The sequence below is a fragment of the Dreissena polymorpha genome, chromosome 9, assembly GCF_020536995.1.
Source record: "Dreissena polymorpha isolate Duluth1 chromosome 9, UMN_Dpol_1.0, whole genome shotgun sequence".
NCBI lineage: Eukaryota > Metazoa > Mollusca > Bivalvia > Myida > Dreissenidae > Dreissena > Dreissena polymorpha.
In genome coordinates, this window is record NC_068363.1 from 88000654 (window position 1) to 88020706 (window position 20053).

The 20053-nt window shown below is 34.8% G+C and overlaps 1 protein-coding gene and 1 pseudogene across 2 annotated transcripts in view; one reads left to right on the top strand and one right to left on the bottom strand.

Moving 5' to 3' along the window:
* The window catches only part of LOC127846242 (C-Maf-inducing protein-like), a 286356-nt pseudogene that overhangs the window by 233230 nt on the left and 33073 nt on the right, over positions 1 to 20053 (top strand).
* LOC127844300 (C-Maf-inducing protein-like) overlaps positions 298 to 20053 on the bottom strand; it is a gene marked incomplete at its 5' end in the record, with an annotated part of 37902 nt that continues 18146 nt past the window's right edge. For both annotated transcript variants that reach the window (XM_052374404.1, XM_052374403.1), the window contains 3 exon segments: positions 298 to 10668; positions 12627 to 12697; positions 19027 to 19132. In XM_052374404.1, the coding sequence (XP_052230364.1) occupies positions 10615 to 10668; positions 12627 to 12697; positions 19027 to 19132 (231 nt within the window).

Below are 20053 nucleotides of genomic sequence, written 5' to 3' on the forward strand. Positions count from 1 at the left end.
AAAGTTATGACCAAGTTTCATTTAGTTTGGAAATAAATGTGTCTTCTTGAGTGTTAAACAGCTTTTTCTTTTATTTGACCTAGTTTTTGACCTTGCTAGACCCAGTTTTGATCTTGACCAAGATATAATTGGGATAAATCTTTGGACAAAGTTTCATGAAAATCAGACAAAAAATGTGGCCTCTATACATTTGTAGTGTTAACAAAGTCAAATATTGACGACGTCACAAAAGGTGATCCCTTAAGCTCACCATAAGTACGTTGTGCTCAGGTGAACTAAAAATGAATAATTACGTAGTCAGAGAGTCTAGATTTAATGATTCATACATGTTTACACGAAATGGAAAATGTGGAACAATAAAAGCTGAAACCAACTAGGGTATATAAGAGCATGTATCATATCAGTAACATGTATGAAAGAGTGTAGTTAACAATTTGTCAATGGACATACTATTTAACAGAATATATAACCACTTTTGCCAATCATATTTCAAGTAAGCAGAAGGCGGGATTAAAGATCTCCATATTCAAGTCAATACTGTTTCATAACAACATCAACAAATGTATCAAAATATCAACACAATGTAAGCCACACAAATTAAAAGAACTTTTTGTGAAATTACAGTGTAAGTACCTAGTAAATTATTTGCTTTACAAATCTTGTCTCTAAAGTCTAACTCCACAAAAAAAACGAAACAGTAACAGAGTAGATTTGTTTTAAAGGGACATACTCATAAATGATCTTTAGATTCTTCATTCGAATTTTCAATTATCATTTTCAGACTATTTATGAACAAGTCACTTTAATTATTCACTCTTCTCCAAAAAACAGAAAAGTCTGTAAGTTTAAATAAAGAAATCTACAAGCTTTGCATGTACAATCTATGCTTTCCAAAACTGCCAGCAGTTTACAAATATCTTAATTTTTTGCTTCAACAATTTCTAGATAAATATTTAAACAAGGGACAAAATTGTCACAAAACCAGGTTTTCATTGTGAAAAAAAATCTGATAAAGGGAGACAACTCAAACTGAACTTTTGAAATGAACAAACAAAATTAACCCCCTTTGTAAGTTTGTTTTAAAATAAATCTATTTTTAGTCGTGGCGACCTTGACATTGGAGATATTGACGTGATTCTTTCGTGCGACACACCATCCAATGATGGTGAACAAATGTGCCAAATGATTTTAAAATCTCATAATGAATGACATAGTTATAGCCCAGACAAGCTGATTTATGGCTATTTTTTACCTTTGAACTCAAAGTGTGACCTTCACCTTGGAGATATTGACGTAATTTTTTCGCGCGACACACCCGTCTAATGATGGTTAACAAATGTGCCAAATGATTTTAAAATCTCACAATGAACGACAAAGTTATGGCCCGGACAAGCTTGTTCCGCCCGCCAGCCAGCCCGCCCGCCCGCATTCGCCAATCTAATAACCAGTTTTTTCCTTCGGAAAACCTGGTTAAAAATTCAAAAGTAATACTAGTAATATGAATCTATATTAAAACACTGTCAGAATATAAGTGCAACTTTCAATCAAATTTAAAATTAATATTGATTACACGGGTATATACATTATAATACGTAAATATGTAAATCAATTAAATGCAGCAACAAGGATAATCACTTATTTATATAAGTTTATCAATCATGAATTGTTTAAATGTTAATAACATTTGTATATGTTCAGGAAAGAATGTACACTAACAAGTATACATTTATGATGTCTGAAACTTGAAAAACACAACAGAAATCATTAATTTGAACAGATTGAACATTCAAAGGGATGGTTTCTCAGTTTCGGTCTGAATAGTAATTTAAAGACAATAAATGATCATAACTAGTTGTTGTTGTTTTTTATGATTTCATTTGGAAAAAATTCATATTTTATTTACGTTTTGTGACTTAAGTGTTTATGTTAAAAAAATAATACAACGTAACACCAACCTTGTTGATGTTTTCGTTTATATAGTTATCTGATATTAATCAAAAGTATGGTATAGCTCTCCATACATTTACATGTGAATAAAAAATGCTATACAACAGAACCCTCGTTTAACCCATTTCAGCCTCGTGGACATTCCGATCCGTCTAAATTGGATCAATTTATTTCCAAAATTAGGGATGTCTAGTATATTTATTTCTATATTTAGAATATATCTTATAGAAATTCCTTCAAGCAAACAGCGTTGACCCTGATGAGACGCTGCATCATGCGGTGTCTCATCTGGGTCTACACTGTTTGCCAAGGCCTTTTTTCTAGACGCTAGGCATAAATGGTTTAAGATTTTTTTAACACTGCCAAAAACTAGGAAACCATCCTTTTAAAGCCATAAGTTAAATTATCAAACATTCATGTTTATAACATAGAACAACAGGCATATTAAAACAACCACAAATAAATGTAAACTTCATAGTTAAAATTCCAAGAAAATAATTTGACTAGAATTTTTCAAAAGGGAACTCTTTGTTTTAATTTCAAAGGGACACAATCAGTTATTGCCAAATGATCAATATATTTGGCAGAAGGAAATACATTTAAAATATGCTTATTATGGACAGATAAAAAACATGTATTTATGAATATGTGTCTTGTTCTGTGAAAACTGGGCTTAATTCATGTGCATAATGTGTCGTCCCAGATTAGCCTGTGCAGTCTGCACAGGCTAATCAGGGACGACACTTTCCGCTTTTATGGTATTTTTAGTTTGAAGGAAGTCCCTTCTTACCGAATATCAATTTTAAGCGGAAAGTGTCGTCCCTGATTAGCCTGTGCCAACTGCACAGGCTAATCTGGGACGACACTACGCACATGAATTAATCCCAGTTTTCTCAGAACAAGACACATATGTACATGTTATGACAATAATGTACATGTTATGGCAATAATCAACAAGTGTCCAAATGTACCAAATTAATATTCAGTAACAATGATGAGCAAACTAATCACAGCATAGGGGTAAATTATTGGGAAATTTTATCTCCATACAAATACGCGAATTCTTTCTTGCAAACTAAAACATTTTATTTGTTGTTGTTTTTCTGTGTAATCCTATGAAAAAAGCATACAGATGTTATTATATAAAGTATTTACGTAAAAATAACTGCATCATTTAAGATATTTGATGAAATCTTCTCGTTTTATACATGATGAAATATGTGTTACCCTTTGAAGGCAGGTAACCATGAACAATTATTTACCCTTTATATGGACCCTACATTTGAATTGGAATCAACTGATTACCCTTAATATTTGAACCCAGACCGGTATTCACCAAGCCATGCTTTAACTTAAAAATAAAGAGAAGACTTAGAACCAAAGAAAAAAACCACTTGCCTTTCAATTTATGCCAATTAACAAAGGTAATTATGTATGTGCCAGAATGCTCCAAACCAAAAATGATCAATGGTGCAGTTTATGCCAAGTTTGACATAAAATTTAAGCAATTCTTGAATATTCCAATTAATAATAAGAATATTCATTCTAAGCTTAAGTCTTGGAATTGTTTGGGGAATACCAGCCCTAACTACAAGGATTTTCTACTGTATTGAAAGCGTGATCAAATACCTTTGAGGTACAAACAACAAGGGCTGTTTGTAAAACATGCATGCCCCCCTATATGGGCTATAAGTTGTAGTAGCAGCCATTGTGTGAATACGTTTTTTGTCACTGTGAATGGTGGTGGTGGTGGTGGTGGTAGCAGAAGAAATAGTAGTAGTAGTAGTAGTAGTAGTAGTAGTAGTAGTAGTAGTAGTAGTAGAGTAGTAGTAGTAGTAGTAGTAGTAGTAGTAGTAGTAGTAGTAGTAGTAGTAGCAGTAGTAGTAGTAGTAGTAATAGAGTAGTAGTAGTAGTAGGTGGTGGTGGTGGTAGCAGAAGAAATAGTAGTAGTAGTAGTAGTAGTAGTAGTAGTAGTAGTAGTAGTAGTAGTAGTAGTAGTAGTAGTAGTAGTAGTAGAGCAGTAGTAGAGCAGTAGTAGAAGTAGTAGAAGTAGTAGTAGTAGTAGTAGTAGTAGTAGTAGTGGCAGCAGCAGCAGCAGCAGCAGCAGTAGTAGCAGTAGTAGTAGTAGTAGTAGTAGAGTTGTAGTAGTAGTAGAAGTAGTAGTAGTAGTAGTAGTAGTAGTAGTAGTAGTAGTAGTAGTAGTAGTAGTAGAAGTAGTAGTAGTAGTAGTGGCAGCAGCAGCAGTAGTAGCAGTAGTAGTAGTAGTAGTAGTAGTAGTTGTAGTAGTAGTAGTAGTAGTAGTAGTAGTAGTAGTAGTAGTAGTAGTAGTAGTAGTAGTAGTATTCATTACAAAAATGCAGTTAGCCTTACATTTGGTAAAATTTAAATATATTACAAAGGAGGCAAATCTGTAACAATAAATTTAAACTTATTGCATTTGTTTCCCCTGTAGTGTATTACCTCCCCTGTCCTGCTTATATTTATATTAATCAACAAAATTAAACATTAACACAATATTTAATATACTAAATATACAAAAAATCTCATATTCTGATAATACTTTTACTGATCCACTGTATTTTACTAAAAGGATGATGTTTCATTGGACTGATAATTATAGATTTAGGATTACAGACCAGTTGCTTCAGTAATATTGTTCAGAGTGTGCCCTGTTGGCCGCGTATGCATTCTTGAATTATCATTCAAAAAACCACTTTACTATTTCGAGTCACCGTGACCTTGAACTTTGACCTAGTGACCTCAAAATCAATAGGGGTCATCTGCGAGTCATGATCAATGTACCTATGAAGTTTCATGATCCTAGGCCCAAGCGTTCTTGAGTTATCGTATGACAACCACCTGGTGGACGGACAGACTGACCGACTGACAGACGGACATGAGCAAAGCAATATACCCCCTCTTCTTCGAAGGGGCGGCATAATAAGTTATAATTTTGGTAAACAACAAAGTAAACTGAGTTTGTTTCAAGGGAGAAAAAATTGGGAATTATTTTTCTGCGACATAGTACTTGAACATTTGACTTCAGAAAATCTGCCATATGATGGTTCAGCTGTGAATGCAATTAAATTAAGACAAATGATCTATCTATTGATTAATTTTACCCTTTCCAACTCAGAACCAAAGTGAAAATGGTTATGTGCAAACAACATTAAACCAGAACAGCCTGCGAGTTACTCGCAGTCTGTTCAGGTTTTATGCTGTTTGATGCTCATCAGTATGTAAGGGTTGGAAATAAAGCCTTTAAAACTTGAATTGAGTAAGAAAGGTACTTAATTAAATTCAACTCTATATGGGACTACAACTGCCTCAAAATACATATCTAAAGGGTTGAAGAGTTTCTAGATTGCCAACCTGATGCTTGGTATGCAACGGACACTTGTTGCATAGTAACAGGAACAAATACACCATTATGTGAGAATTGAATACAAAAATGACCACGCAAGGCTTCAAATTATAAGGAGAAATGGCGTTTTGTACGATGAAACATTTGTGTGGAGTCTAACAAGTGATTCTCACTTGTCAACAATACAATGATTTATGTATACAGTTTAATGTTGTATTCCATACAAGAATACTATGAAAGCTGTTGATAAACACAATAATTATTTATACAGTCACATTTTGTATTCCATAAGAAAATATTACGAGAAGAAAGCTGTTGATCATATAAAAATGAATTCAAACATACCTGAATATCAAAAGATTAACTTTTTATTAATAATCAGAATAAACACAATGACTACTACACAACAACAAACTGACGACACTTCACAATTTTGATTAAAGACCAGGAAAGAAAATGAGTAATTAGTACACTGTGAACACTGGTATTCATAGGTGTGTGGGTGTATTTCAGAGTTTAGGTCTGCCCGTGCCTGAGGCTGCATTATGTTTGAGCCTGGAGTGTCCCAGAACTCCTACCTAATTAACTTACTAGAAATTTGGGAGAAATTTTTAATATAGCTGCAATTGGATTGTGAAAATCATGTAGTTCTGATTATATTTTGTTGTTTTAATGCATATAAAAACTATAAACTCGAGTAAATAAGTGTTTTGAACAAGATCTATGTCTGTAAGGTTCAACTCATAGAGGTGGATTAGGGAGATGACATTTATGTTGTACAAACAAGAGGGCCTGAAAGGCCCAAAGTTGCTCACCTGAGATTCAAAGGAACTGACCTGTTCTGTGCAGCCCAAGATGTCATTAGAACAAAATGTTCTTACCAACTTTCATGACTAGTGAACACCCTGGCAGCCACGTTTTTCAACAGAACAGAACCATTTTCATACACATCCAAGATTTCATTTAAACAAATATACTGAAAAGTTTCATGAAGATTCATAAGCCAATATAAGGAAAAATACCCCGCCCACTGGTGGCCATGTTTTTCAAGCAACTGGAACCATTTTCGAACTTGTCCAAGATATCATTGGGACAAATCTTATGACAAAGTTTCATGATGAGCGTACAATAAATGTGGCTTCTAGAGTGTTAACAGGGTTTTACTATAGCTGTATAAGGAAAAATGCCACGCTCCCTCGGCGGCCATGTTTTTCCACCAACAAGAACCATTTTCGAACTCATCCAAAATATCATTGAGACAAATCGTCGGACAAAGTTTCATGATGATCGGACAATAAATGTGGCCTCTAGAGTGTTAATATGGTTTTGCTCTAGCCATATAAGGAAAATGCCCCGCCCCCTATCGGCCATGTTTTTCAAGCAACCGGCATCATTTTTGAACTCGTCCAAGATATTATTGGGATGAATCTTCTGACCAAGTTTTATAAAGATCGGACAATAAATGTGACCTCTAGAGTGTTAACAGGATTTACCTATAGCCATATATAGCCATATAAAGAAAAATGCCACGCCCCTTGGCAGCCATGTTTTTTAAGCAAACGTAACCATTTTCGAACTCATCCAAGATATCATTAAGACCAATCTTCTGACCAAATTTCATGAAGATTGGACAATAATTGTGGCCTCTAGAGTGTTAATAAGGTTTTACTATAGCCATATATAGCCATATGAGGAAAAATGCCCCGCCCCTTGGAAGCCATGTTTTTCAAGCAAACGTAACCATTTTAAAAATCATCCAAGATATCATTGAGACCAATCTTCTGACCAAATTTCATGAAGATTGGACAATAAATGTGGCCTCTAGAGTGTTAACAAAGTTTTAACAAGGGAGTTAACTACCGATATTAGAAAGTATGTACAGGTTATCTTTCTTTAACATTAGACTGTTCACATGTTTTCACTATATACATATAGAGAAAACTGCCCCACCCCTTGTGGCCATGTTTTTTCACCGATCTGGACCATTTTCAAACTTGTCCGAAATATCAATGAAACCAATATTTTGACCAAGTTTCATGATGATTGGGCAAAAATTGTGACTTTTTGAGTGTTCACAAGGATTCTCTAAAGCCTTTTAAGGAATACTGCCCCGCCCCCTGGCGATCATGTTTTCAACGGACCGGAACAATTTTAAAACTCAAACAACATATCATTTAGACAAACATTTTGACAAAGTTACATGAAGATTGGGCATCAAATGTGACTTCTACAGTGTTCACAAGTTTTTTTGTTTTTTTTTTACCTAGTGACCTAGTTTTTGACCCAGCATGACCCAGTTTTGAACTCGAGGTATTAATCGAACAAATGTTCTGACCAAGTTTCATGAAGAATCGGATAATAAATGTGGCCTCTAGAGTGTTCATAAGGCAAAATACTGACGACGGACAAAAGGCGATCACAAAAAATGAGCACACAAAATTGGGAAACCTTCAATTTGGGAGGAATTTGAAACCGTCAATCGGGAATCTTAGAAAATAAATTTGGAAAAATATATACTTTTTTTTTTTTTTTTTTTTTTTTATTACAGTTTTTCCCTGATCACTGGGTCATAAGTCGTCCGTTAACATCTTATAAGAAATAAGAAATTGGACCAAATTTCAGTCCCAAATTTGACCCCCGAAACACTGCCAACATATAAATCTTAAACATATGAGGTCTTATGTAAAAATTTGTATCATTCTTTTTAAGTCAACCACTTATTAATAATAAAAAAAATATTTTCAGAACATTTAAAGTTGCAATCTAAAACATGTACAATGATCTTATATCATTTTAAGTGAGTTAAACAAATGTTTTCAGAATTTCTTAAAAGGCAAGTTTATATCAAATTCCTATATTTTATCTGGTATGTTTACTGCCTCAGACGACCGAGTTATCTTTAATTGAAAGAAGTACAATTGTATTACTAATTTATTAAGTAAAGAACACATCCCATAACAAATGTAAATGTCAAGAAAAACCTAACTTAGTTACATGAGTGAGGTAAAAACTTTATCAAAGGAACCCAAAAGGTGATATAAACAATAACAACAAAAATAGAATACTGGGAAAACAAACGATAAAATATTACATGAACCTTGACTTAGCTATTAATGCTTAAGTAAAATAAATCAAACAAATGCAGTAAAAAGAAATAAAAAGACCATTTAAAAACTAAATCCTGTCAATTAAAATAATTTCTGCAATATTACATGCTTTTCTAAAACGAAAGTTATCAACAATAAAGGTAAGACCATAATTAGTTATTAACTATTTTTTAATTCCCTTATTCTTACATTAATCTTGAATTTTCTAAAGATAAGGAACGCAAAATATTTTAAAATACCTTATAGAAAGATTTTACAATTGGATGCCTTACTGTTAACACATTTTGTCTATTGCCTGTATGTTTTAATTCCCGTGGATGAGAACAACGCCTTATTGATTAATGGTGGCTAATCAACAACATTAAATAATAATATCTTAAATAGTCCATTTTATCAACATACAACCTATATAGACTAAGTGCCTTTAAAACAAATGTTAAACCTAAAGCTAAAAGTATGGGCAAACACTTTAAAAACGAAAACCAAACAACATAGACAACATATGTACATGTATAAATGCTTCTGAACCCATTTATGCCTAGTGGACTCCCCCATCCTTCAAAATTGGATCAATTTATTTCCAAAATTAGGGATGTCTAGTATATTTATTTCTATATTTAGAATATTTCTTACAGAAATTCCTTAAGCAAACAGCGCAGACCCTGATGAGACGCCGCATCATGTGGCGTCTCATCTGGGTCTACGCTAATTGCCAAGGCCTTTTTTCTAGACGCTAGGCATAAATGGGTTAACATTCAACGATTGTGGCACTTAAAAAGTTTCCCACACACTTTCAATCTTCACAGAATAGCGAAAAAATAACAAATACAAAAGTTAAGACAACACTTAATATTTGTATTTATTTTACAAGAAATGGCACTAGACTATAAACAATCAAAACAAGCGAAATTTAAATCACAGCTCAATAGAAATAAACATGACTTTCAAAAAAATATCCATTAAATAATGACATTCAAACAATAATTAACAACATATTTAACAAAAACCTGTAAGAAAAAGTATTCTCGTGTGAAACGGTGAACACTTAGTTAATGACAAATTCATATAATAATACATGTATACAAGTTCTTGAATTACTATGGTGATAATTGATAATAACCCATATGCATATAACTTAAAATGTGATTAATTTGTAGAATACATCTTTAATTGATGTGCTTACACAAACAAACTTACTAAGAATGTCATAAGTCTTACATTTCCTGAAACGGAATACTAAAGTAAGCAATCAAGAACAGACACTTGTGTAATGACTAGTTACTTGAATTTCTTGGTTTAAATTATACATACATTCCTTATTTCAAAATTGTGACAGGTAAAATAAACAGTGAAATAAACTATCAAGCCAGATTTTATTCAAGTATGTAATTAACTTGTTCAATATTCTTGAGAAAACAATATAAATTGCTCTTAAAGTTTCTTTCACATGCGCTTTTATTATGTTTATTACAAACAATATCACTTACAATGTACATACATGTACCATTATCATGAGCAAGCCACATTTACAGTTGCACTTGATGATCAACATTAACATATAGCATATTTTTTTACATTTCACTGGGCAATACACATGATAGAAAAAAATTCACCATAAAACATAATATCTCAATGGTCCATCCTACACTACAGATTGTGCTGTTTGAAGTGGATTCAGGCTGTAATATAAAGGTACAATTTGACTGGTTCCGAATCAGTCCAGCCAGAAAACAATTCTCCGGTGAGGGAAATTATGAACCAGTCAGCTTAGATGCTTCAAACATTTTGGGCGGGAAAAGCTTCTGAATATAGACGGCAGGAACTTCCTTTATGGTCGTTAAACACAATATAATGGTTTATAATGTGTTGAATGTAGCTTTCATTACAAAACAATTAAATTTTGCATCATAATGAAAAACGAAACACTGATATCGCAACAATGGCTGTCTTCTATTTATCATTGAAAGGTGTGTTCTATTCACACCAGGTATAATTTTTTAAATACGTTTTTTATCAAAAAGTTTCACTACACAAAAAGAAAGGCTCCAATGCTAGCATATTTTTCTAACACAGAACCACACACGTCAGGCCTTCCAAGAAAACAAGGCCGCATGTTTATATTAGCAATGTGGGTGGGGAGTAGAGCTATTTCACATTTCAAGTTTGCCAGGCTCAAATGAACCCAGCTGTTTCTAGTCACCAGGCGTCCGTGTATCTTACGTCACATTCATGCAGGGCAGGCAGCTTTTCCTGGAAAAAAGGACCCAGTGTTAACATTTTGCATGTTGGGAAATTTGTCGTCTGCTAAAATGTCGTCTGCTGATTTTTTTCAAAGAATGCTATCAGAATTGCAAACAGTTTGCATCCTAATGAGACGCCACGTTCTGTGGCGTCTCATCTGACTCCAAACCGTTTGCAAAGGCCTTCATAATTCGGTTCCAGCACTGAAAGGGTTAATATAAGAGCCATGTTTTGTGAAAACGGGGCTTATTGCATGTGTGTAATTTGTCATCCCATATCAGCCTTTGAAATCCTAATAAGCTAAACAGGGACAACACTTTCCGAATAAACAAGATGTTCACGCAGAACAGACTTCCTTTAAACAATAAAAAAACCATAAAAGCGGAAAATGACTTTGTAAAGTAGCCTGCGCGGATTGCACAGTCCAATAAGAGACAACACTTTACCCACATGCATTAAACCTAGTTTTACTCGAACAAGGCTCATGTATACCAGTACATTGTAACATGGTTCCAATTTCTATCACAGTCAATTTTTCATTGACAAAACAAATATGAATATCATTAGGGTTAACTTGGCTGTGTTTCCAGAATAAAACATATAAAAATACCACACAAAAACAGCAGTACATTTACATAATTATGTTGATTATAATGAAATTATTTATGTTTTCTTGTTATTTAGTGCTGTTTGTTTTTTGTTCCATCTTAAAAGAATGGAAGAAAACGATGGAATTTGAATAAATCTAATAATTCTACTACAGAAATTCGTCAGTTTCAGATTTTCTATGCCTCACAACATATATCTCTATATTTAACACTTACCTAGCATTCTTTATATCATTAAATTAGCTGTTATCATTTGGAAAACAGGATGGCTATATAACACAATATTGAACAGGAATTTATCAACACAAAAAACATTATTCTTCATATTTTACATTTCAAATATGAGAAAATTAATTGAACAATATGTGCACATTATTTTGACAAGTAAAACCAAACAAATCAGAGATTACAAGATTGGAAATTATCATTCTTAAAGAAATGCATGTTCTTCTTTATATTTGGTTTTGGTAACAGTAAAGGAATAAAAACAAGAGCACCGCATAACGGATTCCAACGCTCAGCTGCCAGTGTAGTTTTGAATAAATGAAAGCTTGTCAGAATTATTTTTTTTTAGGTCACAGTGACCTTGACCTTTGACCCAGTGACCCAAAAATGGGTGTGGCATGTAGAACTCATGAAAGTGCATGTGCATAGGAAGTTTCAAAGTTGTTGGTGGAAGCACTTTGATTTTAGAGCCAATGTTAAGGTTTTAGCAAGACGGCGGACGACACGACGAGGTGGTTAAGACAATACCTCAGGTTTTGTCCGAAAACAGCCAAGCTAAAAATTACATCCTTAATTTTACATTAAATTTCTGCTTTTAAAAACTATTAAAGATATAGGTAATATTTATTTACATAGTCAGGGTGTTTACTGTACACAAAATAAACCAAGAAAGGTTTGATAATTATTAAGTCAGATATAGTTGATATATACAAATAAATTGGATAGATAGGTGTTCAGAATAAATATATATTGGATAGACTGGCCTTTTCCTGGCATATCTACTGGTCCTTTAAACAGACCCACACCAAAACCGAATTGTTAGCAAAAATCCCAATTTGCCAATTTGAAACAATAACAATTCCAAATGAAAAAGTTTTGTTTTTTTAAACAATGTCTGATTATTATTACATGTATATATAAATTTTATTTAAATAACATCCAACAAGTTATAACTTTTATTATAATGATTCTGTTATAGTAATTTAAATTATTATTAAGAGCAATATAAAAAAAAATCTCCAAAATCAGTGGACTTTTGCGAGTGTAAAAATTCCCAATCCAAAAACTGCATTCTTTCCCAAAATGGCCAGGATAAGGCCAGATAGAGGTGAAAAGTATATAAAACTATCAAACCTTCAAGCCTTCAAACACCAAGGCAGACAAATTTGTGCTGTTCAAGTTGAGTTTTCTAAGGTTCTTCAAAGCTACAATAAAATAACACATTTGTAATAATGTTATTATGTACCTTCTACCCTACCAGGATCAGTCAAAATACCTTTTGTAGCAATTTTTGGGGGGTGAAAGTGTATATTACCCTGACTATAACCCATTTAAGCCTAGTGGACTCTCCCATCCTTCTAAACTGGATCAATTTATTTCCAAAATTAGGGATGTCTAGTATATTTATTTCTATATATAGAATATTTCTTACAGAAATTCCTTAAAGCAAACAGTGCAGACCCTGATGAGATGCCACATCTGGGTCTACGCTGTTTGCCAAGGCCTTTTTTCTAGAGGCTAAGCATAATGGGTTAAATACCAAGAATATACATGTAAAGGGGAACCCTTTCACTTTCTAGTATTTTTTTTTAATAGTACATATTATAAAGTGAAATAAATGCTTAATTCTTTATGAATAATAAGAGAGCATGATCCATGTTTATTTGTGAAACAAGACGTGTTTGTGAAACACTATGTCCCCCCCCCCCCCAATATATTTGACCTTTGACCCTGAAGGATGACCATGATATTGACCTTTCACCACTCAAAATGTGCAGCTCCATGAGATACAAATGCATGCCAAATATCAAGTTGCTATCTTTAATATTGCAAAAGTTATGGCCAATGTTAAAGTTTGACACAAACAAACAAACCAACAGACAGACAGGGCAAAAACAATATGTCCCCCAGTATAGACTGGGGGACATAAAAACAAAACAGGCTTAGTTACAGAATGAGCATGTCATTTAAAAATGGCTTACAATTACTTGTCAGGACTAAATCTTCTCTTTGATGAAACCATATTAGATTTAATATTTGCATAGGATTAAGTGAAATTACCTTTTTGTTAATCTCAATCAGCTTTCTTATAAAGACCAAACAATTTTTGAATAGAAATAACAGCAGGCAAATAATGAGTTCTGTAAGTGTGTATACTGCTTGTTTCTTAGCCCTTTGCATGCTGGTAAATTTGTCGTCTGTTAAAATGTTGTCTGCTGAATTTCTTAAATTAGCATTTTCTTCGATTTTTTTCAATGAATACTATCAGAATAGCAAACAGTTTGGATCCTGATGAGACGCCACGTTCTGTGGCATCCCATCTGGATCCAAACTGTTTGCAAAGGCCTTCAAAAGTCGGTTCCAGCACTGGAAGAGTGAGTATTGATTTTAATAATGTGTTCCTAAAGTTTGTTGTTTTTCAACATTTACTTCCATTTTGTGTTCCAGTTTGTTTATTCATCACTCAAAAAAAAATTATGTTCAGGAACCTTAATTATTCCAGTGATTTAGATTTACGTTTATTTTTTTATGAAATCAAAATCATATTTTAATAATTTCTTGAAGATTAAGAAAGTTCTGAATAGAATTTGTTTGTTACATTGGATGGTTGGAAGACAGCATATATTACTTTAAATGATCACCTAAGCCTAATGACTTTAATTTTGTTTCTTTCGAGGATTGGTTTACTATTCATGCTTAAATGCCAAAGATTGTTCTTACATAAATCTGGGACGACACTGTAGGCACATGCATTGAACCCCTTTTCGCAGAGCACAGCCCATACTTATACATCAGGCTTGGTACAAATCACACTTCCTCAGTGAAACCCATGTTTTCCCACCCATATTTTCCTGTACAGTTTAAGTGGGCAATACCCCGTTCATAAAGTGGGCAATACCCAGCTCATTAAGTGGGCAATACCCAGCTCAAAAAGTGGGCAATACCCAGCTCATTAAGTGGACAATACCCAGCTCATTAAGTGGGTAATACCCAGCTCATGAAGTGGGCAATAACCAGCTCATTAAGTGGACAATACCAAGCTCATTATGTGGGCAATACCCAGCTCATAAAGTGGGCAATACCCAGCTCATAAAGTGGGCAATACCCAGCTCATTAAGTGGGCAATACCCAGCACATTAAGTGGACGGTACCAAACTCATTAAGTGGGCAATACCCAGCTCATAAAGTGGGCAATACCCAGCTCATTAAGTGGGCAATGCCCAGCTCATTAAGTGGGCAATACCCAGCTTATTAAGTGGGCATTACTTAGCTCATTAAGTGGGCAATACCAAGCTCATTACGGGGGCAATACCAAGCTCATTAAGTGGGCAATACCCAGCTCATAAAGTGGGAAATACCCAGCTCATTAAGTGGACGATACCAAGCTCATTAAGTGGGCAATACCCAGCTCATTAAGTGGGTTATACCCAGCTCATTAAGTGGGCAATGCCCAGCTCATAAAGTGGGCAATACCCAGCTCATTAAGTGGGTTATACCCAGCTCATTAAGTGAGCAATGCCCAGCTCATTAAATGGGCAATACCCAGCTCATTAAGTGGGCAATACCCAGCTCATTAAGTGGTTTATACCCAGCTCATTAAGTGGGCATTACCCAGTTCATTAAGTGGGCAATACCCAGCTTATTAAGTGAGCAATACCCAGCTCATTAAGTGGGCATTACCCAGCTCATTAAGTGGGCAATACCAAGCTCATTAAATGGGCAATACCCACCTCATTAAGTGGGTTATACCCAGCTCATTAAGTGGGCGATGCCCAGCTCTCAAAGTGGGCATTACCCAGCTCATTAAGTGGGTTATACCCAGCTCATTAAATGAGCAATGCCCAGCTCATTAAGTGGGCAATACCCAGCTCATTAAGTGGGCAACACCCAGCTCATTAAGTGGAATATACCCAGCTCATTAAGTGGGCATCACCCAGTTCATTGAGTGGGCAATACCCAGCTCATTAAGTTGGTAATACCCAGCTCATTAAGTGGGCAATACCCAGCTCATTAAGTGAGCAATGCCCAGCTCATTAAGTGGGCAATACCCAGCTCATTAAGTGGGCAACACCCAGCTCATTAAGTGGGTAAAACCCAGCTCATTAAGTAGGCATCACCCAGTTCATTGAGTGGGCAATACCCAGCTCATTAAGTTGGTAATACCCAGCTCATTAAGTTGGTAATACCCAGCTCATTAAGTGGGCAATACCCAGCTCATTTAGTGGTTGATACCCAGTAATACCAGGCAAAAGTTATTTTTTCCTACGCTTATTTGCAGTTTTAATTGTTTAAAATAGAAATCTTTAAGCTCAACATTCAACATTGAGAAAACGTTTTTTAGCTCACATGTGCTTTAGTTCACTATTTAATATCACCTCTCAGAATGTGAACATGTGCCTGTATACCATTTTTTTAAACAAGCTCTGTTTTTCAACGAAAGCATCCTGCAAACTTATGTTTGTATTTTCACTTCATCAAACTGTTATGATCATGCTTTCAACATGTGACAACACCATATTTCAAGACAAAACCTGACTATGCGTTTTAAGCCTAACTGCACTGGTTCTACCAGTTTAAAACAAAACAAAACCTGTTATTAACGAGTTCTAGCAAACAAGTGGTCACATTTCTCAGTTAAGGTAGTCATGATTCCCAGTTTGTGATGAATACTGTAATATAAAATTGACATTAATGTGGTCAACATCACTCACTCAGAGTGTTAAATATTGATGCAGCTATAACATGCTTTTAAAAGCTTCTGTTGCTTTTTATTGCGTTTTTTGGTAAAGAACAAACAAATGCTTCGAAACTCGGTTAAACGACTGACAACAATTCTCTAGCCATTCGAATAATGCTGAATAAAATGGCGGAAATCAAGAGATTCATACGGGTAATGATTGCATTGCAATTTTACAAAACAACTCTCACAAAACAACCTTAAACATAATAAAGTTGAGATTCGCCCTATTTCTGGCCAATATTGATTAAAAAATGTTCTTAACTTCCAGTAGACTTAAGCAACAGTTGATGATCTAGTTGCCCAAGAAGTGACTTTTATTTCTACACTTGTTTTCATATAATAATACCATTATTCTATTTTCGTTTCTTAAAAGTTTTCAATTTTAAGGTTTGTCTGAAAAACCTAAAGTAGTATTAAACACTGAATAAATTAAATACAACAACCTGAGAAAACAGTAATTGTATACATAACAACATATATTTTTTACTTCATACATGTAGTAGTAAGAACTTGTTGAATGAATTTTAATTTTGGGCATTAAATTCAAATACTATATACAAAATGTTTTGCAGATTGTTATCAAAATGACTTGTCCACTTTATGTTAGTTCTATAGGTACAGTTATAAATGGAAAGCATAAATCATATGAAACAGAAGATGATTTTTCATAAATAAATGTACGTTTTTCAAGAGACATTCCATTAAATTGGGATAGTGAATGATTATGATAGTGCATGTACTGACTGGATGTAATCCATGGTTTGTTGTGCCTCCATTATAAGACAAGGAGGCTAATAAATACATCTTGTATTAAGATCATCAAACAGTTGTTTCAGAAGCTTTATACTGTGTATCCGTGGATGATCCGTAGCTATAACCCTTACAGTGCTGGAACCAAATTTTGAAGGCCTTTGCAAACAGTTTGGATCCAGATGAGACGCCACAGAACGTGGTGTCTCATCAGGATCCAAACTGTTTGCTATTCTGATAGTATTCTTTGAAAAAAATCAAAGATAATGCTAATTTTAGAAATTCAGCAGACGACATTTTTGCAGACGACAAATTTCCCAGCATGCAAAGGGATAATCATGTATGTGAGTAATCTGCATGTTCTATACAGGGTTTTGCACTACCTCAATATAATGACATGTTCTCTACAGGGTTTTGCACTACCCCAATATAATGACATGTTCTCTACAGGGTTTTGCACTACCCCAATATAATGACATGTTCTCTACAGGGTTTTGCACTACCCCAATATAATGACATGTTCTCTACAGGGTTTTGCACTACCCCAATATAATGACATGTTCTCTACAGGGTTTTGCACTACCCCAATATAATGACATGTTCTCTACAGGGTTTTGCACTACCCCAATATAATGACATGTTCTCTACAGGGTTTTGCACTACCCCAATATAATGACATGTTCTCTACAGGGTTTTGCACTACCCCAATATAATGACATGTTCTCTACAGGGTTTTGCACTACCCCAATATAATGACATGTTCTCTACAGGGGTTTGCACTACCTCAATATAATGACATGTTCTCTACAGGGTTTTGCACTACCCCAATATAATGGCATGTTCTCTACAGGGTTTTGCACTACCTCAATATAATGACATGTTCTCTACAGGGTTTTGCACTACCCCAATATAATGACATGTTCTCTGCAGGGTTTTGCACTACCCCAATATAATGACATGTTCTCTGCAGGGTTTTGCACTACCCCAATATAATGACATGTTCTCTACAGGGATTTGCACTACCTCAATATAATGACATGTTCTCTACAGGGTTTTGCACTATGCCAATATAATGACATGTTCTCTACAGGGTTTGCACTACCCAAATATAATGACATGTTCTCTACAGGGTTTTGCACTACCCCAATATAATGACATGTTCTCTACAGAGTTTGCACTACCCAAATATAATGACATGTTCTCTGCAGGGTTTTGCACTACCCCAATATAATGACATGTTCACTGCAGGGTTTTGCACTACCCCAATATAATGACATGTTCTCTACAGGGTTTTGCACTACCTCTATATAATGACATGTTCTCTACAGGGTTTTACACTACCCCAATATAATGACATGTTCTCTACAGGGTTTGCACTACCCAAATATAATGACATGTTCTCTACAGGGTTTTGCACTACCCCAATATAATGACATGTTCTCTACAGGGTTTTGCACTACCCCAATATAATGACATGTTCTCTACAGGGTTTTGCACTACCCCAATATAATGACATGTTTTCTACAGGGTTTTGCACTACCCCAATATAATGACATGTTCTCTACAGGGTTTTGCACTACCCCAATATAATGACATGTTCTCTACAGGGTTTTGCACTACCCCAATATAATGACATGTTCTCTACAGGGTTTTGCACTACCCCAATATAATGACATGTTCTCTACAGGGTTTTGCACTACCTCAATATAATGACATGTTCTCTACAGGGTTTTGCACTACCTCAATATAATGACAACGATACCACAATTATTATACCTAGTACAAATTGTCATCTGTGAAGTTCCATAAAATTGAAATAAGCCTGGCTCTGAGAAAAAACTGGGCTTACTGCATGTACATAAAGTGTCATACCAGATTAGCCTGTGCAGTCAGCACAGGCTAAACAAGGAGGACACTTTCCACCTAAACTATAATTTCAAAAGAAGAACAAGGCGGACTGCACAGACTAATCTTAGAACGCAACTTTATGCACATGCCCCCTTTTGCATAAACGATGCTCAAACATTTCATCATTTTGCAAACCTGCAATAGAGCTCAGTCCTTTATCGGTCACAGGTGTCTCACAGAGGTTCAACACCTGCAGTTTGTGAAGGTGCTCCGATATCTTCTGTAGGCCAATATCTCCAAACTGGAACAAACAGTCAGCACAAAGTCAGCACCACAAGGTTTAAGAAAGCCCACAAAAGACAGAAAGGTACTTCAGTTTAGTTTAATTTATTTTCACCCTGGCTTAATGGATGTATCTGCCTAGTGACACTTCAATCCCCACTAAGGGAGCTTTCCTATGATCCCCCCCCCCAGATACCAAGTACTGGTTCTACCGGGGAAACAGACTCAAGAGCAATTCAATAAGCCTAAGGCTTCAATGCAATTGGGCTTCAAAAATAATAAGGCTTTTATTTGTATTATTATTTGTACTTGATTGCATCAAAAGACTTCAAATTGATACATTTTAGATTCCCTTTCCCAGGTAGAACCAGTACTTGGACTTAAGAGAACATCTTCAAAAGAATTCCTGAATATGGATTGAACCCAGAACATCCTGATTGCAAGATGGTCACCATATCCACTGCGCAGCCACAACTTTAAAAGGGCCAACGGCCCTAGCACATACATCTTTTTCTCCTAAAAAATGAACTGTTTTTAGCAGTTTTTGTGTGAAGTTTTCCAAAAGTATCATTAGAAAAAATGCTCTAGGTAACTTTCATAAAGAGAGAAAATACTTGTAGTGTACACAAGTTTAACTATAGCAATTCAAGGAAAACTGCAAAGACCCCTGGCAGCCATTTTTGTCAATGGAATGGAACTATTTTCTACATACTTAGGTAAGTTTCATACAACACATTTAAACTCTAAATGGTTCACATGGATTCACTATAGCCATAAAAGGAAAACTGCATACTATAAATAGTTGGCGACAGCATTATTACCACTAAAGTACAACAATTGATACAACTCCCACATTACAGCCATATCATATCAAAGTCTAGAGACATATTTTTTATATAAGTCTCATCTTATCCAATAAATAAATCTTATTATGAAACTA